At 21.8% G+C, this 23,298-nt stretch overlaps 7 protein-coding genes across 10 annotated transcripts in view; 4 read left to right on the top strand and 3 right to left on the bottom strand.

Moving 5' to 3' along the window:
- Positions 1-8,136, top strand: part of Miga (mitoguardin) — a 34,294-nt gene extending 26,158 nt beyond the window's left edge. Inside the window, exons 4-10 of the mRNA XM_003698528.4 lie at positions 2,679-2,866; positions 3,572-3,709; positions 3,864-3,976; positions 4,051-4,219; positions 4,359-4,592; positions 4,656-4,984; positions 7,966-8,136. Of these exons, the coding sequence (XP_003698576.1) occupies positions 2,679-2,866; positions 3,572-3,709; positions 3,864-3,976; positions 4,051-4,219; positions 4,359-4,592; positions 4,656-4,973 (1,160 nt within the window). The 3' untranslated portion in view covers positions 4,974-4,984; positions 7,966-8,136. The remainder of the gene's footprint in view (positions 1-2,678; positions 2,867-3,571; positions 3,710-3,863; positions 3,977-4,050; positions 4,220-4,358; positions 4,593-4,655; positions 4,985-7,965) is intronic.
- On the bottom strand, positions 6,492-7,585 carry LOC100869806 (putative ATP-dependent RNA helicase TDRD12). The gene is made up of 4 exons (XM_012493662.3): positions 7,248-7,585; positions 7,038-7,162; positions 6,848-6,958; positions 6,492-6,696 (listed from the first exon to the last, which is right to left on the bottom strand). Exons 1-4 carry the CDS (start codon positions 7,388-7,390, stop codon positions 6,578-6,580), a joined length of 498 nt encoding a protein of 165 aa, XP_012349116.1. The 5' UTR covers positions 7,391-7,585; the 3' UTR covers positions 6,492-6,577.
- Positions 7,988-9,147, top strand: Arpc5 (Actin-related protein 2/3 complex, subunit 5). Its single transcript, XM_012493664.3, has 3 exons — positions 7,988-8,235; positions 8,317-8,389; positions 8,733-9,147. The coding sequence occupies exons 1-3, from the start codon at positions 8,075-8,077 to the stop codon at positions 8,970-8,972; spliced, it is 474 nt and encodes a 157-aa protein (XP_012349118.1). The 5' UTR covers positions 7,988-8,074; the 3' UTR covers positions 8,973-9,147.
- A 1,833-nt stretch (positions 9,148-10,980) lies between these two features.
- Positions 10,981-12,534, bottom strand: Ccm3 (programmed cell death protein 10 Ccm3). The gene is made up of 5 exons (XM_003698680.4): positions 12,208-12,534; positions 11,830-12,007; positions 11,597-11,729; positions 11,336-11,500; positions 10,981-11,266 (listed from the first exon to the last, which is right to left on the bottom strand). Exons 1-5 carry the CDS (start codon positions 12,277-12,279, stop codon positions 11,182-11,184), a joined length of 633 nt encoding a protein of 210 aa, XP_003698728.1. The 5' UTR covers positions 12,280-12,534; the 3' UTR covers positions 10,981-11,181.
- A 234-nt stretch (positions 12,535-12,768) lies between these two features.
- fand (Pre-mRNA-splicing factor SYF1 fand) lies at positions 12,769-17,552 on the top strand. Of its 2 annotated transcripts, none has more exons than XM_012493659.3 (15): positions 12,769-12,910; positions 12,989-13,137; positions 13,251-13,572; positions 13,634-13,909; positions 14,005-14,146; positions 14,751-14,902; positions 14,983-15,203; positions 15,289-15,451; positions 15,527-15,640; positions 15,721-15,883; positions 15,967-16,076; positions 16,443-16,646; positions 16,729-16,942; positions 17,015-17,155; positions 17,300-17,552. In XM_012493659.3, exons 1-15 carry the CDS (start codon positions 12,869-12,871, stop codon positions 17,374-17,376), a joined length of 2,490 nt encoding a protein of 829 aa, XP_012349113.1. In that variant the 5' UTR covers positions 12,769-12,868; the 3' UTR covers positions 17,377-17,552. The 2 variants fall into 2 exon arrangements, with proteins under 2 accessions (XP_012349113.1, XP_003698726.1); XM_003698678.4 differs by having other exon boundaries at positions 13,634-13,933.
- On the bottom strand, positions 17,178-20,067 carry Fbxo42 (F-box protein 42). Its single transcript, XM_031919981.2, has 7 exons — positions 19,775-20,067; positions 19,331-19,674; positions 19,018-19,175; positions 18,806-18,936; positions 18,571-18,710; positions 18,368-18,504; positions 17,178-18,259 (listed from the first exon to the last, which is right to left on the bottom strand). Exons 1-7 carry the CDS (start codon positions 19,896-19,898, stop codon positions 17,713-17,715), a joined length of 1,581 nt encoding a protein of 526 aa, XP_031775841.2. The 5' UTR covers positions 19,899-20,067; the 3' UTR covers positions 17,178-17,712.
- On the top strand, positions 20,012-22,964 carry LOC100868435 (protein O-glucosyltransferase 2). Of its 3 annotated transcripts, none has more exons than XM_086909739.1 (8): positions 20,012-20,187; positions 20,658-20,877; positions 21,049-21,260; positions 21,332-21,543; positions 21,615-21,859; positions 21,972-22,209; positions 22,285-22,584; positions 22,702-22,964. In XM_086909739.1, the coding sequence occupies exons 2-8, from the start codon at positions 20,714-20,716 to the stop codon at positions 22,822-22,824; spliced, it is 1,494 nt and encodes a 497-aa protein (XP_086765865.1). In that variant the 5' UTR covers positions 20,012-20,187; positions 20,658-20,713; the 3' UTR covers positions 22,825-22,964. The 3 variants fall into 3 exon arrangements, with proteins under 3 accessions (XP_086765865.1, XP_086765863.1, XP_086765864.1); XM_086909737.1 differs by lacking the exon at positions 20,012-20,187 and adding an exon at positions 20,268-20,368; XM_086909738.1 differs by lacking the exon at positions 20,012-20,187 and adding an exon at positions 20,414-20,573.
- The last annotated feature ends 334 nt before the right edge of the window (positions 22,965-23,298 follow it).

The following is a 23,298-nucleotide window of genomic DNA, read 5'->3' as shown; positions in this document are numbered from 1 at the left end:
ACCTCGAAAAGGATTACGTCACTTTGGTATTATTGACGCCAACCATCCGGCAGCATCGCAGTGCTGGATTCTTCAGGGTGTACCTTTTCTCTAATAGGGGATGCAAGAATTCTCAAGGGGTAGTCAGTTACATGAAAGTTTTTTTCCATCTAAAACTCAGGGAATCTCTATCTTCGTTAAAAAAAGGATACTTGCACTTACTACAAGTTTGAATAGCATGGTTTGTACCATTTTCTAGGTTATCTTTCTTTTAACATACAAATTTTCAATTGACCGTTTATAAGAAATTCAAAAAATTAAAAAATTCAAATAAATAAAAAATTAATGTATATTTATTACAAATATTAAAATTTTTATATTTATGAATTATATTAAATTCAATATAAATATAAAAATATTAATTTCTTTTTCTAATTAATGTTATAATTTATATAAATTAATATACATATATATATAATATTTAAGATTTTCAATTTTACATAAAATTTGATTCATTTAAAATATTTTATATAAAAGTTATATACATTTCTTATATTTTTTAATAACAAATTTCATATTTTTAATAATAGAAACTACATAATTGCTTATATAGATACGTCACTGGTAAACACCCCAACTTTGCTCTTTGTATTTCTTTTCTTATAAGCGTTCCCTTCTCTAAAATTATGATAATTAAAATAAATTTTATTAAAAATAAATATTTAATTGAAGAAAAGTTCAAATACATTCATCTTTTATATAATATTTATTTATATTTAAATGTCACATAATTTTTTTATAATATAAATTTTGTTTAATACAGATATATTATGTAAGAGTCAGTAACAACTATCTCAAACTATTTATTTTATTTATATATATTATTTATTTATACGTATCTATGCTCATATCAGCATATTATACATATATTGATAAATTTAGTAGATAAATTTATTTTTGCGCAAATTAAAAGTAATAGATGCACCTTTAAGATACATGGATTCTTTTTAATTAATACGATGCGTGCTTAGTTTCCGTCTTGCAATGAATTTTGTGTAAGCATGCCGATTTATGAGTGATAAAACGTTGAATACGGCGAATGTCGTCACCGACTCGGAATTTAAATCCTGCGACACTGTGACAACGTTAAGTAGATGCTCTCAACCCTTTACTCTTTGCTGACTGGTTGACACACCGGCCAACAGGGTCTCTCATTTGTAAATCTTCTGTCGTTGCAAAATCAGTCGTTGAACTTACCTTTGCCTCTTGTGCGAATGCCAAGTACCGAAGTCGCGACATTCGTCTGAAGCTTCTTTCCGTCAAGATATTTCCTGGTTGACTGAAAAATGTACATTTTACTTATTTCCTTAATTCAAAGTAATATCATTTTCTTTCTTTTTTTTTTTTATTATATTTTTAAATTTGTAAAATTACATTTTACGAATTCTACAATTATTTTTTAATCAAAATTGCAATATATACATATATAATATATAATTATATTCAATAAAATAATCATATTCAAAAATATGAATCAAATAAAAAAAAAGACTAAAATTTTAGATCTGGTATTGTTATAAAATTAATATTCCTTCTATTTGAATAAATGCAGGAATTATGTGAAAAAGCTGATTATGATAAAATAGTTATCTCGTAGAAAGTTCTTAATTTCAGTATAAATAAAAACGAAGATTTTAAATTTTGCTTCACTTCTAACTTTAATTAAGAAAAAAAAGTATAAGATTTGTCTCTTTATTCGTTATGTCGATATGTCGTTTAAATACATTATATAAATTTAGTACATGAATTGAAAATGTGAACAAATTACAATTACCAAAAAAATACCAAAAAAATAAAAAATACTTATTTATATATTTGAAGATTTTTTTAAATTATTTTTTATTGACTTAAATATTTTACAATCAATTAGAGAATTATAAGTAAAAATGGTAATATTACAACATGTGTAAAAACTAATTAGTTTGTTTTCCAAATATTGTTGATGTACATATATTTTTTTAATGATTGTTTCTTATTACACAACATAAATTCATTTATTTTTTTTCTTAACACTTATTATACATTATAATCTATCTATAATTATAATTCTTAACACCTATTATCAATATAATTTTTTCAAAAATTTAAAGTAATAATAAGTAATAATAAATTTATAAATAAAAATTATAATTTTCAATGATTTATAAAATGATTTTGAAAAATTATCACAGAACACTTATCATATATGGGACTTATTATTAGTTAAAAAAAAAAGTACAAATATGTACAAATTCAAAATTGAAAACATTAGATATTATTTTGATGACTGATGATTAAAATCTTTATAATGCAATAAATATATAATACAATAACGCAATAAATATAATAATTTTTTTAAGAATATTATATTATATTTTTTATTCTTCTTTATCTTGATCTAAGTAAATAACAAACATAATATTAATAAATAAAATTTATTTATTCTTGAAAAAAATTTTATTAAATCTTTTTTTATTGTAAATAAGAATTTTATAAAAAATAAAACATGAAATAATAATCATGTAAATCTCTTTTATGTTGCTGTGTAAAAATGTTTCTCAGAATGAATTAAATAAATTCGAATTCATCATTTGCATTATATACGCTAAGGAGGAGAATGAAAATTGACAAATGTAAAACGATGTAACTTAATGATACAGGATTGGAGGCTCTGGAAAAAGCTCTCTATTGCTGGGAGGATGCTCTTACAGCGTTCAGCTCTTCACTCAATAATGGTACGCTCGCATTACCGTCTAAGGCGGATGCAGCATTTACGCACGATGTGCAAGAACTTCTCGATATGGGTTATCAAATTCAAAACCATGCAGAACTCTTATTTATCGACCAGGTAAACATATCAATATATATATTATTTTTTTTTTCTTTTAAATTACTTAACAGATTTTTATTATTTTTAAGAATATTATATCATTTAAAATGTAAGAAAAATAAAATATTAAATATAAAATAAAATATTTTATTATAAAATATTTTGGAATTATTTAATAATAATTTTTATTTTAATGCGTTATTAGAAATTATTTTAAAAATAAAAATAGTAAGTAATTTAATTTTGATTAATAATAAATAATTTCTCCGTTATTTAACTATTCTAAGATTTTAAAAATTTCTTCTATTTATTTGAAATCTTTTCTGTATCATTTTTATATTTATATATATTATATTTATATCCTCTCCGCTGTATTCTAACACTAATTGTTTTTTTACTGCATAAAAAAATGCAGAAATTAATCCAATTTAAATAATAACTGACCAGAGTAATTAGTGCAATGAGTTACTTGACCTAACAACAAGCAATAAAGAATTATTACATAGAAAGTTTATAGCTACTGTTATTTTAATCTAATCTATATAAAATATTATTACATGTATATATATATATATATCAATTGGAAATTTTGTTTGTATATATATAATATCTTTTTATATTTTTTATGTTATCTAAATATTAATATTGCATAAGCAATTTAAGAATAAGCTGTAAATTAGAAAAATAAATAATTTATTATAAACAATGTTTCAATTTTAACAGCATTCAGTATTGTTCCGAAATGAAGATGAGGAAAGTATAGATAGTCATAAACCTTCGAATATAGGTAGCCGAATATCCGGGAAGGATAAAGCAGATGCAGCATCTTCTCCAGAATCTTTCGAATCTGCACGTGATGGAGTAAGTAATTTTTTCAGATCTTTGAATAAAAATAAATAATAAAAAATTATTCTTAATATTAACTATAATGTATAAAATTATATAATAACTATAATGTATAAAAATTATTGATATTTATATTAATGTAGTATGTACATTAATACATATATTTTAGGTAGCAGATTTGCGGGAATTTGAAGAATTCTCTGAATTTTTTCCACATTTTGAAAAGCAAAAACTGTATCATGCTGCTCTTAAACAACACGAAGATAAAGGTATTCCATGCAGGTAAATAATTTTAAGATATATTTAAAAATTTATATTTAAATATATGAATTCATTATAACTTATATTTATTATAGACGATTACATACAGAACTGGTAAAATGCGGTTCAGACGTAGAATATTTAGCAAAAGTACATTGCTTACGACAAGCATATACGAAATTATTTACTGTATCTTCTGCTGCAGAGTGGATTGCAGATATAGGCCGACAAGTTATTAGTGATTTGATCATGTATGCAGACAGGGTACACAACATATATATAATATCATTATGTATAATATTATTTACTTCTATCTGAAAAGAATATAAATTTTAAGAATAGCTTAATTCGGATTTTAATAAATAATTTTTAGTAAATTTTAATGAAAAGTTTCTAATATTAGGATCCTAAGGATTATTTAATACACTATGAACGAATGTTAGAATTCTTACAAGAACAAAACAATCGTATTATTATGGAGGAGGAGCTAACTAACAGAGGTGTAAAATGTATAAATTTCTACGATGTTTTGATTGATTTTATTTTATTAGATGCCTTTGAAGAAGTTGAAAAACCACCATCATCAATTAAAGCTATTTTACAAAATAGATGGATATCTGCTAGTTTTCGCGAAACTGTAAGTAGAAAAATAAATTTATTTTTAATTTAATTTTTTATTTACTTTTATTTTACGTTTAAGGCAATTGGAACTGCAGTTTGGTCAGTGCTTGTTGGTAAAAGACAAATGTTAAAATATGATAAAGGATTTCTAGCCCATTTTTATTCAATTTCTGAACAAATTTCTCCAGTACTTGTGTGGGGTTTCTTAGGTCCAGAAGGAAGTTTACGTTCTACTTGTCATTATTTCAGAGATCAAGTAATAGAATTCCTTATAGATATATTTAATTTCTTTAAAGTAAGATATACTACTGTTGATAATCTCGCTGAAGATATACTCAAGGAAATGAAAATAAGAGTTGAAAATATAAATCAAAGACTTTCTTTAGAAGGCTGCTAATTGAATATAAAGTAGGTATATACTATATAGGTATAAATTAATATCAAATATATATATAAGATGTTGGTATATTTAATTGATATGATAATGATTTGACATAATTTCTATTATGTAATAGATTTAAAATTGTTGAAAATAATTTAAACTAGGCAGTAATTTTTATTCTTTTGAAATTTTTTATTCAAATATTCATATCAGTACAATTATATGAGCATTATAAAATTGATGTTATAAGAAAAGATTATTGATATATTTCATAATATAATAATCTCAGTGAAAATATTTTTAAAAAATTATTAAAAATATTCAGTTTGATATTCAGTATATATTTTTTTCATAATTTGCAATCATTTAATAAATATATTCAATAAAAAAATATATGAAATGTAAAAATAATTTTTTATATAATTTTATTACTTGTAATATATGTATATTTTTGTAGATATTAATTTCAATATATTACACATTTAGTACAAAATTTATAACAAGATGTTTGAATATAATTATTTTATAATGAAAGTGAATTTTAATATATTGTTATCATTTCAATATTTATATTAAAATTGTTTATATATATTAGCTTTAATTATATTATGATAAACTATTCATAATATTTAAAAATAACATAAAAAAATATTCTAATTACTTATATTTATATTTTATGAAATATCACAATTTGATAGTACCAAGATTCTAATGTGTTTTAAGGTATATTCAATTTTTATTAAAAAATTATTAAAGAATTTAATAATAATTTTATTTGACATTATAAATGAATTTATATTATCTTTTCTATGATAAAATTACATATACAATATTCTCTTAATAATCATCTAATTTATCAATCTAATTATAAAATCATAAAATTTACATACACATATAAATATTATTTAAAAAATAAAAAATTCATTATAAAAAATAAGAGCAATATTATTAGTAAAGACTATATGTTTCAATATTTTATTTTAGCAAACATTCCAATGTTTTGTATATAAAGAACATTATTTATTTTTTCATTCAATATTGAATCTCGTATTCTTTATTTACAAAATGAAAACTTGCTTAATGCACTATTTTGTTTTAATTTAAAGTCTTAATAAATTCTGACAATAAGTGCAACTACACGAATAATAGTTTATTTTAAAATTTGTATTAATATTATCATCATAATATTATGAATTTTTACATATGAATTTTATTTGGATAAAACTGATTATAAAATAGATTCAATATATTATATTTCTTTTTTTATTCCTATTTCTGTATTTATATCAGATGTTGTAACATATTAAAATCTTTATGTATGATTAATATAAAATTACTTGTAAAGTTGAAAATTAATTTAAAATAAATTTTGATAAATTGCAAGCAAAATTAAAATGATCAAATTTATGCAATTTATGTATATGTATTTTATCTTAAATTTTATATTATGTTATATAATTTTAATACAATAAATAATGAATGTATACAAAAATTTAAGTAAAAAAATTTAGTTTAGAAAGAAAAATACTAAAGTTATATTTTTTATTTTTATTTAAAAATATATTTGAATATTATAAATATTGCATTGATCAAATATGTTTATCATATATAGACATAGATTAAAGAAATAACATGTCCATTGTTTCATCATCAGATTCTTCTTCATCACTAGATGGTACATCTGGCATTATTTGAGTTATATTATGTCTACGTTTATACTCTGCAAAACTTTCTCTTTCTGTGATAAAATAATTTTTGTTAGATAATATGATAATTAATAGAAAAATATATATTAATTATAATATTTTTTCTTTCCACAAGCAAATATATGAATATAAATATAAACATAAATTATTTAATATTAATTACATTATATGTTTTATAATTACCTATGTTCTTTAAAGAATCAATAATCCAATCACGTTTATATATATGTGCTGAATCTACACTAATTAAAGGATTTCTTTCTTTTTCAATACATAATCTTAACCATTCTGTCCCTATCAATTTGATAAAAATTATAAATAAAAATGATAAAAACAATATAAAAAATATAAAATAAATAAATAGTTATTTTACATTTATGTGCCTTTATAAGTGTAATTTTAATTTCTCTTTCTAAGTTTATGTGAACTGTTTTTTCTGCTATTACAGTTCCAAAAAGATATAAATAAATATAATAATTTTTTGAATTTACTGTAGTGCTAAAAACAATATACAAAAATTCTTATATAATTTTAAAAATTTTGTAGTTTTTATTTTATACGAAAGATTAAATATTTAAAATACCTAAATAATAAATGATCATATTTTACTCGAAGAAAATATTCCTTTATATCTTGCAATAAAATACGTACGATTACTGTAGTATCTGTTTGATACCATATGATTTTTGGCGTAAAATATTTACTTACAAGTTTTGGACAATTCATAACTTAATTATTATTTTATAAAAAATATATTTATTATGTGTAAAATATCATACAAAAAATATAATATTACTTTATCTTCAATCTTTCACAAATACAAAATTAAGGAGCATATTCAAAATATAATATAAATGAAACTTGAACTAAACGAAAAATCATCTTACATACAAAAAATGTTATATTTTCATAAAAAAGAACATTTAATTTATTATTATTTTTCACATTTTAAACAATTAAATATAAAATAAATCTGAAAAATATATTAGATTAAACTTAGATCTAGATTATATCTTGCATATATACTTTTTTAATTTATTCGATTTAATATAAAAAATATTAATATAAAAATTAATATAAAAATTATAAAATTAAATAATAAAAAAAGAATAAATTATAAAAATATTTCATATTTCTGATTGGTAGAATTTTTTAATGCATTTAATCAAGAATATATTTCTTCATAATTTTATATTTATAATAAAATAATATAAATATATATAAGAAAATGTTTAATTATGAAAAATACTGAAAATAAATAACAAATTTCTTTATATTCATTTTATTTTTTGTTTAAAAAGAAAGACACACTATATAGATTACATACTTGAAGACCAATAAAGATTCATTTCACAACGTTAGTTGATAAACCGGGTATAATCACGATAAAACGTCAAACAGAAAGATAAAATGTCAAGAAACGATGGCAAAAAAGATTCATCAGCATCGACATTTCGAAAAATTGATGTTGATCAATATAGTGACAATAATTTCAGAGAAGAAGATGCTGATGGAGGCATAGGAGGACCTACAGGTCCAGATGAAAATGAAATTTTAACACTTCTTAGCCAATATCCTTTTTATTACTTTCAATAATTTTCTTTTAATATTTTTCATAATATTTTTCAATATTTTTCTTAATATTTATTTACGGGTAAGAATGCCGAAGCTTTAATATCAGTATTGAGATCTGCACCACTTGGATGCAAAAATCAACAAGTAAAGGTAACCTTAGTAATACGTCAATAATTGTTTAAAATATAAATTTTTAATAGAAAATTTTTTTCTGTATTTATTATTTTAAAGTGTACTTTAATAGTTTTAATGTATAATATATATATATAAAATAATTTAAATTCTTTAAATTATATAATGCTAATAAAAATATTTAATTCTATGTAATGCTATTCATAAAATATATTTAATGTAGTATTTAACAAAATAAAAATAAAAATGTATGTTGACTTTCTTTTATTTTTATAATCTTTATTTTATTAATATAATCATATATATTATAATTATATATTACATCATTTTTGCAAAAGCAAATATTAATTGAATGTTACAGGACAATGCTCGGAATTTAACACTAAAAGTTCTTCTAAGTATAAAATCTACTCAAATAGATGATTGTTTAACACAATTAGATCGTGATATGCTGGATGTTTTAATGAAATATATTTATCGGGGATTTGAAATTCCAACAGAAGGTAGCAGTAGTCATTTATTAACTTGGCACGAAAAGGTATATAATATCAGTGGTGTTGGCAGTATTGTTCGGGCATTTGCAGATAGCAAACGTGCTTGAAAAAGTTTGTACATTTTCCAATGATATTCATTATAATAACTGCTATTAATCCTTACTGTTACTCAGTGTCATTGTTAATACAATGAGGATGTAGATAGAGGATGTAGATTCCAAATGGAAAATATAACACATTGGTGTACATTTGTTATCAATAAAGTAATTTTTATTTCTTATATATTTGGAGAAATGTCTTTCTTATTTTAAATCTTCGGATTGATAAATTTTATTTTTCTTATTTAATAGAATATTTATTAGAATATTTTCATATACAAAACAATAGTGCAATATATTAGAAATTAAAATAACATATGTATATAAATATAATTGAACCTCAACTGTTGAATCCATACCTATTCTAAACAATCTATTAGATCCACTATATATTTTTATATATTATAATATATTTTATATATATTTTTGTATTTTTATTTTAGAAAACAATAAAGTTGATCAGATATTAGAGTTATTTTTTGAACATTTTGTAAATTTTGTAAAATAAGAAAATATAGAGAATATAAAGAAAGCGAATATAAATAATAGAAGAACAAAGATAGGATAAAAATTCAGAAATCAGCGCCATCTTTAGGATGCCATAGATAAAATAAATACAGACAAAAAACCAAAAAGAAAAATATAGAATTAAGTATTAGTCATCTGTTAAATATCAAAAATATTTTTTCAGAGACTAATAATTTACTTAAAGTAAAATAAGAATTGATTACCAGCATCATCTCTTAAATATAAAGACTTTTAAAAGTATTTAAGAATTCTTAACTCTTATTTTATTTTTATTTTTTTCTTATTATTTGCTCTCGGCTATATTAATTTCATAGCAAAGTATTAGTAATACGTAATATTCTTTTGTGTCATGAATCATTTAAGCCTTTTGTAACACGATAATGCGATATTATCAATTCAGTATAAAAAATAGTTATAGTTTTGAGTGATTAGAAATCACATTTAATTTTATATTAAAATTCATTGATATAAAAAATTAATATTCTTACATATAATTAATATATACTATGTTACATTAATATATATTATGTTATAATGTAATACAAATTAGTATATATTATACATGTATACTTTATGCAAAGAATCTATATATATTTCTATACATACTATATTAATTTTCCTACATAAGGAATTTATATGTATTTTTATATGTATTTTATATATAAATAATTATAATTTATCTATATGTAAGAGATCCATATATTTTTTATATATAAATTTATATCTTTATATTTCATATATATATTTTATATGTAGTTTTATATTTTTTGTTATTTTTTTACATATAATCACATTTATAATATATATTTTTGTATTTATTAGATATCAAATATTTCTTTTTTCTATTCCTAAAAGTATGATGTTTAAAAAAAAATAAATGTAAAAGATACATATAAAACAAAACATTATTTTTCATAATTAGAATTAAATAAATGAGTAAAATGAAAAAATTATAAATGATAGTTTCTATCAATATATTTTAAAGAATATGTAAAAAATAAGTATAAAATAAAGTAAATAAGAATTCCAAAAAAATTTAATATATCATTTCTTGCAGAATATTTTTATAATCATAAAATTATAAAATTTGATAAAATATTTTTATCAATTATATTACTATATATTGATAAATATTTTTATTAATTATATTACTATATCTTAAGAATCCAAGAAAAATTTCATGTCTTGTATCTTTTCTAATTATATTATATTCTGATATAAAATTTTAAATTTGGACAAAAAATTTTATTATTAAAAACATTATTCAATTTTATTAAAAAAAATATAATTTGAGAAAACAATATGAAATTTTTCTCTTTTCAAAAATAAAAATTTATCAAAATATATATTTATAATATATATGTGCATTTATAATTAGTATAATTAAGAACATTTTTAAATTCCTAATACATGTTACACATATATTTTAATATAACTTCTTTTAGAAATAATATTTATATATTTTAGTGGAATCTTATATATCTATGTATTCATTTATATATAATAATTTTATAACAATATACAATATATTTTAATATATATAAAATAATACTATACATGCTTTATATGAAATGATAATTAAATCTTATCAAATAACATAACAAAATGAGTAAAATTGGAATTGAATTGGTATTTTATAATAGTTTCAATTAATTTTATTATTGCAAAGATATTATTTAAATGAGCACATTTACTCACATTTGTCTTTTACTGTGAGCATTATCATATTTGTTTGATGTATCAAATATAATGCACTCACAAATACTGCATTTGCTCTGTAAAAAAAGATAATTGTAAAAATAGAACAACCAAGTAGAAGAAAATAAAAAATTAATAATGCTTACTGTCCTTCTTTAAAATATTCTTTTAATGTATTGCTAAATCTTTTACTATATTTAACAAATTCTCTTTTCCTTTGATCTAATGCTTGTTTTCCAGCAGAACCACGAATAAATGCAGTTACTTCATTCACTGCATCTAATAGTTTTTTTATTGCACTTGCAATTTCTCTAAAAAAGGATAAAAAAAATATATTAATCTTATATACATATATATTAAAATAAAAATGTTTAATATTATTGTAATATAGAATTTCAAAAACATACTTGATTGTTTCAAGAAAAGTCTTACGATCTGTTATTTCATCAGGAATTCTGCTAAGTATTCTTTTTAAGGAAGTTGATTTACGGTTTAATTCTTGAAAAGCATCTTCAGATCTTGTTGATTTATATTCTACAACTATAATTATAATGCATGAAATAATAAAATACTTATTAATTAAACATAATTTTTAATTAATTTAATTGTTTTTTTATTTTATTATGTATTATAATTATACCATCATAATCAGAAGCTGTTCCTTGTAATCTAAGAATACTTTCATTCATATCAAGATTAAGTTCTGCACGTCGTATTATACCAAGAATTAAATCATGTGTAATTCCTGGGTGAGAATTTTCAGCTTTTAATAAAGCTGTACGTAATGTTTGAGCAGCCAATACATTTTGCCTCTCTAACTACGTAATAATGGATTAAAAAAATAATATAATATGAGTTAGAAGTTAATATTTTTTAGAATATTAAAATAAACTTATATATTATATATATAATATAATTTATTTTTAAATATTTTTTAAAATAAAAATGCAAAAAAAAATTATTTTATACTTAAAATCTTATAATAATCTCAAAATTTTAAATAAAAAAATACCAATACCTTCATTAATATTGGTCTTAAAATGACAGGAAGGACCAGTGATGTAACTGGAGTCTCATCACCCATTGTCATCCTTTACAAAGTTTATTTATAAGTATAGTTCAAATGTAATTAATTTTCAATTAATTGAATGCAGCTAACTGATTCCTTAATTAGCTAGCCTAGCATAAATCGAATTGTTTACATTAAAAAATATCTATTTCAATCATATTTCTACTATGACAGCTGTCACGCTTAATAGTATCTTGTTCCAAAACGAGGTAAACAGGTTGTGCAACTTGAACTTATTTCAATATCTTTAAATAAATTTTCTTTAAATATATAATTGTTTTTTTTTACCAATTTTAATATTATAATAATTTTAAAATAAAGTGTTTTTAAAAATATAGTATTAAAAATTTTAAATATATCAAATATTTTATTATTTTATAATTTAAAAAATAGAATATTTCTTAGTATTTATAAATATAATTTATAAATATTTTTTTTAATAAATAAAAATATTTTCTATTAGATTTATGTACAGCACCAATAATTCTCAATCACTAATGATCAATGAAATAGCACCTTGATGTAGCGTGGTTGAAAAGAATTGTATCAAAATACACAGTACAAAAGTAACCTCAAAATATATCTCATATAATTATTAAAATTTTCAATAATGTTAGAACGCAAAGATCCAGAAGGAAATGTATATGTTTTCGTAAGTAATTTATTATAAATAATATCATTTTAATTTTTATAATATTATCTTTATCTTTTACGTAATTTTTTTAAATAGAATGAGGAAGATTTACCGTACGAAGAAGAAATTTTAAGAAATCCATATTCTGTAAAACATTGGCAACGTTATATAGATCACTTAAAAAGTACAAAAAGCAATAATTTAAATATTGTATATGAACGAGCATTGAAAGAACTTCCTGGAAGGTAGAATATAAAATTATATCTTTTTTGAGTTTCTTTTTATGAGATAAATTTTTATAAAATATTGTTTTACATTTTTATTTATTTTTATTTTTAATCAAATTTTTACTTGTTAGTTATAAATTATGGTACAATTATCTTCGTCAACGTGTCAATCAACTGAAAGGAAGATGCATAACTGATCTTCTTTATGAAGATGTAAATAATGCATTTGAACGTGCTTTAGTTTTCATGCATAAAATGCCTAGAATTTGGATGGATTATTGTACATTAATGACAGAACAATGTTATATTACACGTACTCGTCAAGTTTTTGATAGAGCACTTAGAGCTCTTCCTATTACACAACATCATCGTATATGGCCATTGTATATTGAATTTTTGAAAAAGCACAATGTATATGAAACTGCTGTCAGAGTTTTTAGACGATATTTAAAGGTAAAATAGAATATTCTTATTTCATATGATTTGTATTTGATGATATATAATATATTTATAGTTAGCTCCAGAAGATACAGAAGAATATATAGAATACTTGAGATCAATTGGAAGGCTCGATGAAGCAGCTGTAAAACTTGCACAAATTGTTAATCAAGATGATTTTATATCAAAGCATGGAAAATCTAATCATCAATTATGGAATGAATTGTGTGATTTAATATCAAAAAATCCTTCTAAAATAAAATCTCTTAATGTGGATGCTATTATTAGAGGTGGATTAAGACGTTATACTGATCAATTAGGTCCTTTATGGAATTCTTTAGCAGATTATTATGTTCGTAGTGGTTTATTTGAAAGGGTATTAAATCTTTTATTTATATTAAAATGTAATTTATTAAATTTATAATTATATAATTTTACTTCAAATAGGCGAGAGATATTTATGAAGAAGCAATACAAACAGTAACTACTGTTAGAGACTTTACTCAAGTATTTGATGCCTATGCACAATTTGAAGAACTTAGTCTTAGTAAGCGTATGGAAGAAGCTGCAAAAAATCCTACTGAAGATGGTATTAGAGATATATTTTTATTTTTAATATTCATATATTTTTTATTATATATATTGCAGTAGAAATATCAACTCAGTAAGTGTTATTTACTAGTCAGTGTATATATTAATTTGTGAAGTAAATATATTCTAAAATCCATTAAATATAAACTAACAAATGCAAACATTTTTATATCTAATTTAATAAAAATATACACAATAAAATTATATAATTGTGTGCATATGTTGCAATAGATATGTTGCATATATTTTTTGATTAATTTGCATAATATGTATAATGATATATTTATAATGATTATTCGAATAATATTAAGTAAAATAATAATTATTGCTAATATTATGAACTATCTATGGCTATCAAAAAAAATCTATCTTAACTAAGTAATTTTAAATATACTTAATAGATTTATTTTAAATTTATTTTAAATATATTGTTTAGTAAATATGTATTATTATTAAGAATTGTATTGAATTGATATTTTCACTAAACTGTTAACTATATATACACTATATAGTAAATATATGTATTTACTATGCTTTAAGTTTTTATTGCAATAAAAATATATATATAGTTTGTAATTTCATATTTTCTATCATATTTATAGATGATATTGATTTAGAATTGAGATTAGCACGCTTTGAACATTTAATGGAAAGACGTTTATTACTTTTGAATTCTGTATTACTCAGACAAAATCCTCATAATGTACAAGAATGGCATAAAAGAGTTAGACTTTATGAAGGACAACCACACGAAGTATAAAATATTTTTATTAAAATTTTCTACAGCAAAAAATATTTTGTAATTTTGCTATTATGATTATTAATTTTTTTTAGATTATTAATACATATACAGAAGCTGTACAAACTGTGCAACCACAATTAGCAGTAGGTAAATTACATACTTTGTGGGTTGAATTTGGTAAATTTTATGAAGAAAATAATCAAATAGCAGATGCTAGAGTAGTTTTTGAAAAAGCAACTCATGTTCCTTATACTAAAGTAGACGATCTCGCTTCTGTATGGTGTGAATGGGCAGAAATGGAAATTAGGCATGGGTATGGTATTTTTTTATAAAATAATTTTTTCTAAATATATCAACATTTTATATATAACATTAATATAATAATATATTTCATACAGAAATTATAAAGAAGCATTAAAACTTATGCATCGCGCGACAGCTATGCCATTCCGCAAAGTAGCTTATCATGACGAGACAGAAACGGTTCAAATGAGATTATACAAATCTCTAAAAGTTTGGTCTATGTATGCTGATTTAGAAGAAAGTTTTGGAACATTTAAAGTATATTATTTTATAAAATCATGTTTTTTAAATGTTATTTATAAAATTTTATAATTTTTAATATTTTTCTTACAGACATGCAAAGCTGTATATGACAAAATTATAGATCTAAAAATTGCAACACCACAAATCATTATTAATTATGGTCTCTTTTTGGAAGAAAATAAATATTTTGAAGAAGCTTTCAGAGTATATAATATTATGATATTAGAATATTATTGAAATTTAATCATTTCTTTCTTCATTAATAATTTAATTATTATTTTTAGGCTTATGAAAAAGGTATTGCACTCTTTAAATGGCCTAACGTTTATGATATATGGAATACATATCTTACAAAATTTTTAAAGCGTTATGGTGGAACAAAATTAGAACGAACGCGAGATTTATTTGAACAATGTTTAGAATTTTGTCCACCAAAATATGCTAAAGGTATTTTCAAATAATATTTAATTATATCTTATTATATTATAAAAAATAATGTTTTCTTCTCTTATCTAATTTTTTTTTTGCAGCTTTATATTTACTGTATGCAAAATTAGAAGAGGAACATGGTTTAGCTAGACATGCAATGTCTGTATATGAACGAGCAACAAATGCTGTTCTTCCTGAAGAAAGATTTGAGGTAAAAAATATAACAATTTACATGTATTTAAATATATCAATTATATCATTAAGTACATGTAGTAAATTTCATCCTAAATGACTCCTGGATATTATTTGATTTAAAATAAAGATCATGTGATATCTGTAAAAGTTTCAGAAAAAATAATTTATAATTTTATTCACTATTACGTAGGTCATGTATACTTACATACATTTATGAATGTATATATTAAAAACATTTTGTAACATGTTATATGTATTCCTATATTTTAATATGTTATGTTTAATGTTCAAAACTAAGAATAAAAAATAAATAAAATATTCAATAAAAAATAATGTTTATATAAATCTATATTTAATAAAAATTTAATATGTATTTTTACAGATGTTCAATATATATATAAAAAAAGCAGCAGATATATACGGTGTACCAAAAACAAGACAGATATATGAAAAAGCTATTGAAGTACTTAATGAAGATAATACAAGAGAAATGTGTTTAAGATTTGCAGAAATGGAAACAAAATTAGGAGAAGTTGATAGAGCTCGGGCAATATATGCTCATTGCAGTCAAATTTGTGATCCAAGAGTATAAAATATTATTTAATTGAATGATAATAATAATATTGAAATTAATATTGTATTTATATATATTTTTATATTTTATTTAGGTAGCATCAAATTTTTGGCAAATATGGAAAGAATTTGAAGTAAGACATGGTAATGAAGATACTATGCGTGAAATGCTTCGAATTAAACGTAGTGTTCAAGCTATGTACAACACTCAAGTAAATATGATGTCTGCACAAATGTTGAATAATACATCGAATTCAATATCAGATGTACCAACAGATGCAATGCGTCTTTTGGATAGTAAAACACAGGGTACAGATTTTAATTTTATTATTGAAATAATATATATATTCGATTTTTAATAAATTTTAATAAATTTTATAGATAATATTACTACATATAAGGATAGTATTAAATTTGTTCGTGGTGTGACAGAAAAAGACGGTAAACCGGAATCTCAAGTAAATAATCCGGATGAAATAGATATTGATATTAATGATGTTAATGAAGGAGATATAGAAGAAGGTAATATAGAACATACAATATATAACACATTAAAATTTTTATTACTCTTTATCACGTGTAATATGTTTACAAATTGCTTTAAAGAACTTTAATTGCGACACATATATTTGATATTCTATTTTTTATATGTGTTTTTCGTTTCAGATATACCTATTGAAAAACAAACTATTCCGTCACAAGTGTTCAGTAGTTTAAAAACAACTGATGATGAAGATGATTAATATATAAATTATATCGTTTGGAAAATATGTAAATAATAAAACTTGCAATGAAATGATAAGATTTTATAATTGATATACATTGTTTGTACAACTATAATAATTATTTCTGATCAAAAAATTAACTTTTCTAGATGATTTTTTTTTTTGGCAAAAATAAAATTAATACTTTAAAATTATTTATCATAAAATTTTCTCACAAATTTTTAATAATATCACTTTTTTACTTTTCAGTTAAATTAATTTTTAGTAAATAATTTATAATAGAATCAAATCAAAGCTAACAGAATTAAACTATTCTTAATTAAACATAGATGTATTATTTGTTGCTACAAGATATTAAATAATATATCTTGGTGGGTTTATAAAATGGAGATCATTATAAACTTCAGGCTCATCCATGTCAGGATGATTTTGTATAGATGCTTGTTCTTTACCAATACCTCCAAATACTATTAATTCACCGCGACCAGCTACGAGCGAATAAAGTATTCTTTCATTGGGACCCGATTGATCATTATGTTTTAAAGGAATCCATGAAGCACTACATTCTTCGCATAAGACATTCGTAATGTCTAACACAAATATGGACAAAGTATTTTTTGTCTTTTTTGCAGATTTCGATTGTGCTCTTCGATTTCTAATACTCTCTTCCATTCTACGAAGAGATTCTAATTGTCGTTGTCGATGACTATTAATGTCATAACGCACTGGTTCATTACGAAAAGCCGTCATACTTAACATATTATCATAACATAATGTTAAATTTTTTGTAAAATTAGGAGGATGATGCGGAGGGCGTGGATTTTGTATAGATATTTCAGAGAACGATCCATGTCGTCCATTAATGTTTACATCTCTATCAATATGAGATACGCTTCCTTGTCTAAAAATAATTTATAATTAATAATAATAATAATTTATAAATTTAAAATTAACTTCACAAATATATAAGTAAAAAATAAGTATTAACAATAAACTTAAGTAACCAAACCTTCCATGTAATGGAGATGAATTATTTGTTCTCGTTGAAGATGCTGCTTGACAAGTGACCTTTTTGAGCGATATACTCATATCATTTGGCTTATTTTGACATTTATTAATGCTAAGAACAATAATATGATTTCCCACCTATCAAATAAAAAATATTTTGAATACAAAATAATATAAATTATATTATAATTAACAAATTATTACCTTACAAGCTTGGTGACACCAAATGCGTGTTGGAGCCCATTCTGTATTGTGCATATTTACTTTTTTCCATGTCCATATTGCACCTTCCATTTTTAGTAACCAGGCATCATTCATAGCAACATTAGGTCCAGTGCAGCCTCCTTTATATATTTATATTCATATTAATATATTAAAATATTTATAATAAAATCTAAAAAGTTTTTATAGTATTTTTAAATTATCTTAGAAGTCTTACCTAACACAAGAAGATGCTTGTCTCCAAGCTCTATTTGAGATTGACCATAACGTGGCTGTGGCTTTAAATTTGAAGTAGGTTGCTTATGCCAACTATATGAATCCAGATTCAAACACCATATGTCATTGGATCTGTCTCAAAATAGTATTGCATTGTTATTAAATTAAATTAGATAGTTTATTAAATGATATTCAACAACTTCGAGTATATACCTATATCCATTACATATACCACCAAAAACAATCATATAATTTTTATGAATTGAAGCAGAATGTGCTGAAGTGGGTGGAGGTGTTTCCAAGGTATTTATAGCAATCCATTTATTGGATTCTATAGAATATACATGTAATTCATTGAATAATTTTGATTGCTAAAAATATATATATAACAATAATATAAAATATTAAATATTTTCTTATATAATTAATTTTACTTATTCATTTATTTATATATTTTTTTATTTATTATTTTATTTATTATATTTTTATAATTTAAATATAATTATAATTTTTTAATCAAATATACCTGATGTACAGAATATAATGCTGGATGAGACCATCCTCCAAATAAAATAAAACTTTTTTTATAATATAACATAGTAGCACAAGCTTTAGGAGATGGATATGTTCCCATTGTGATTAATCTGATCCATTTTCGTGTATCCAAATCCAGTCTCCATAAATCATTGAATGTTGTACATGTTGCAGTACATCCACCAAACACATACATGGAATTTTCATATGTACAAGCAGAATGCGAATGTCTTTTTGCAATAGTAGGCATCCAATGCTTGGATGGCCATGGACTCCAAAGCAATGATCCATAAGCTACAGACTTATGAAAATGTGCTTTATTGTGTTGTATTACATCTATAATAAAAATAGAAGTTTTTTATTGACTTTTAAAAGTAAATTAACAATTAAAAGATAGATATAGATATATTTTTACAATAAACAAAATTTTACATACTTTTGGTAGCACGGAACCATCTTTTGGATACAAGTTTACATTCCTGAAGATTTTTATATGGTGGAATTAAACTTAAAATATATTCTAATACAACATCTGGTAAATCATCAATATTACACTCCATTCTGCATTAAATGCTTATTAAAAATGTTTTACTAATAAACTTTTATGTTATGTCTAATTTTTTAAATATTCAAGCCAAATTGAAAGTATTATTATCTCAAAGAATCGAAAATCATGTTTTTTTTTTTTTATTACTTTTTGACGATTCCGCAAATTAAAGAGATTCCCACCTGAAAATTAAGAGAATTTTCTATGCGACAAATTCGATACGCCCACATAGCATAATAGATATTTATGCTCCTATTATGCATTTTACTTAATTATTTTATAAATTACAAATTATATACAGGGTAAGTACTACCATTTTCATAAATAAAGATAACCTAAGAATGAAAATCATATGTATAACTGCGATACAATATAGATAGATAGATCTTTACATGTTGGCTATCATGAAGCAATACTTGTTTGACAGTAACTAAAATATATTCAAATCAAGTTAATTTCATTTTTTTGTCAATTTTTTAAAAGGTATTTCCCTTATGTATTCATATTTATTTATGAAAAAAATATTTTCATATAACATAACTGAAAAAAAGTTATAATTTCGATTAACTTCAGATTTTTGTTAATTATCTTTCGATTTCAAAAACACTATTGTTGTATAACCGACTTCTAATTTCAAGATAAATATATTTCTATATCAATTTTTTCTTATTTAATAAATATATTTAATGTAAGAATAATATACAAAATGCCATTTTAATTTTAAATTTTGTCAATAAATTTTTATATAAATAAATAAGAATTACATTTACAGCATTTCTGTGTATTTCGCATATCTATCAATCTTATCTATCATTATTCGAAATAAGAATGATATTTATATCGATCTTATTGTTGCTTATTTGTCAAGAAAGCAAAAATATTGAAATAAATCCATCAAAAACAATATTCTGGGGACCAGGATTGAAACCGGATAAAATAACAATGCGAGCAAGATATATTTTTTTACAATTTGTCGATTTAAAAGGAAAAAAGTATGTTTTTCATTTTTATTACATATATCTATATCTTAAAAAATATATAAATATATTATTAATTTGGCTAATTGAAATTAACTAGTTCAAGTTATATTTTTTTATATAATTATATTTCATTCAGAATTAATAATATATATATAATTTTTTATTAATTTAAGAATTTTTAAGTTTAACAGAATCACCTGGAAAAGATATAATATCTGTTTTTATACAAGGCCAAACTTCAATAGGATATACATGTCATGTATGGACACAAATTTTAGATTGTAAAGATGGAAGTTTTATTGTTAGATATAAATTACATAATACATGCTTCAATTTAAAATTAAAAATAAAAATGAAACATAATAATTTATCTATTTTATCAATAGAATTTAAAGGTATTAAATTTATTATAAGTTTTTTCATTAATTTTTGTGTGATATAATTAATTTAATGAAAATTTTTTTAGGGCCTATTTATGAAGAAGAATGTTATTGTCCAAATCCTTCTATTAATAATTGGTTAAATGATTTAGGCTGTTTAAAGAATTACAAACAAATACATAATGATCTTATTTCTTTCACAAATGTAAATTTTGATAAAATACGTAAAAGTATTATAAAAGCATATGATCGACCAGGAAGTGTTAGTTTATGTCACTATATAATTCAATCTAACAGAGTAAGTAATACTGCAACTTATAATTTGAAATTGATTTAAAATTATATTTGAATTAAACTGGATGAAATAAGATTTTTAGGGAATGTTATGGTCGATATGTAGGCTTCAAAATATTTATGGATTCTATTCTTTTATCTATTACTCGTAAAGTTTTATTGCCAGACATTGAATTCTTTGTAAATTTGGGAGATTGGCCACTTGTTCCAAAAGAGGGTAAAAATTATCCTATATTTTCTTGGTGTGGTTCTTTTGATACAAAAGACATTGTTATGCCAACCTATGATATCACAGAATCATCATTGGAAGCAATGGAAAGGTATAAATTTAATCATGTTTCAAATAAATAAATAGTTATTTTAATTCATATAATGTATTAAATATTTTTATAATTGCTAATATTATACATAAAATAATATTATATTTTACAGAGTAATGTTAGATATGTTATCTGTACAAGGTAGTACAGATACACCATGGAAAGAAAAAATAGAGAAAGTATTTTGGCGCGGTCGAGATTCCCGCAGAGAACGACTTGATTTAATTGATATTTCGAGAAAATATCCTGATTTGTTTAATGTTTCAATTACTAATTTCTTCTTCTTTAAAGATGAAAAGGATAAATATGGTCCTGGCCAAAGTCATGTATCTTTCTTTAATTTTTTTAAAGTAAGAATAAATAAACTCATATAACATATAATTTAATTTAAATTAAAAAATTCAAAAATATTAATATTTGTGCAGTACAAGTATCAATTAAATATAGATGGTACAGTAGCAGCATATCGATTTCCATACTTACTTGCTGGAGATTCTTTAGTATTAAAACAAGATTCAAAATACTATGAATTTTTTTACAATGATCTTATACCTGGAAAACATTATATATCTGTTAAAAGTGATTTATCAAATCTTATTGAAAGAATTATGTGGGCTAAAGAACATGACCAAGAAGCATTACAAATTGTTAAATCTGCTAGAAAATTTGCAAGAGATAATTTATTGCCACACAATGTATTATGCTATCATGTGGCTTTGTTTCATGTGAGAAATTTCTATTAAAACTATACAAATTCAACTTTATTTATTTTTTTTTAAATATATATATATTCTAATATATATATATATATATTAGAATAACATGTTTTTTTTATATTTCAGGAATGGAGTAAACGCTTAAAGAGTAAAATTGAAGTTTTACATAACATGGAAGAAGTGCTGCAACCGAAACATTCTTGTAAATGTTACAACGCCGATGTTACAAAAATTAAAGAGGAATTATAATATGTTAATTCAATGCTTAATAATATAATTTATATTTTATATTCGATTTTATGTGAATAATTACTTCATATTTTTGTAAGCTTTTTGTAAATATAACAGTATAGACAAATATTTGCAATAAATAAAAGAGAAAAAATAAATTTGATAAAATATTCATATTATTACAATATTAAAAGACTCTATTTTAAATTCTACAAATTTATTTGAAAATATGTTATTTTATAAAAATCTTTTCTATCTTTTAATTATCTAAATTTATTTAAATGATATATTATATTAATTAAACAAAAAAGAAATATTATACACAAAAATTGTATGAATAATAAAAAGTAATTATATGAAATTAAACAAAAATAATATATAATTAAAAATATATATATAAATTTTTTGCTATCAAAATGAGAATTCTTTTTCATGTATATAAAAATGATAAGAATTCTTCAAGAAAAAAATGAGAATTATATAGATTCAAAA

This window comes from Apis florea, unplaced genomic scaffold (assembly GCF_048593485.1).
Source record: "Apis florea isolate Af1SG1 unplaced genomic scaffold, ASM4859348v1 contig_3158_pilon, whole genome shotgun sequence".
Classification (NCBI taxonomy): domain Eukaryota; kingdom Metazoa; phylum Arthropoda; class Insecta; order Hymenoptera; family Apidae; genus Apis; species Apis florea.
Note: the sequence above shows the minus strand (reverse complement) of the source record. Positions and strands in the feature narration are given on the sequence as shown.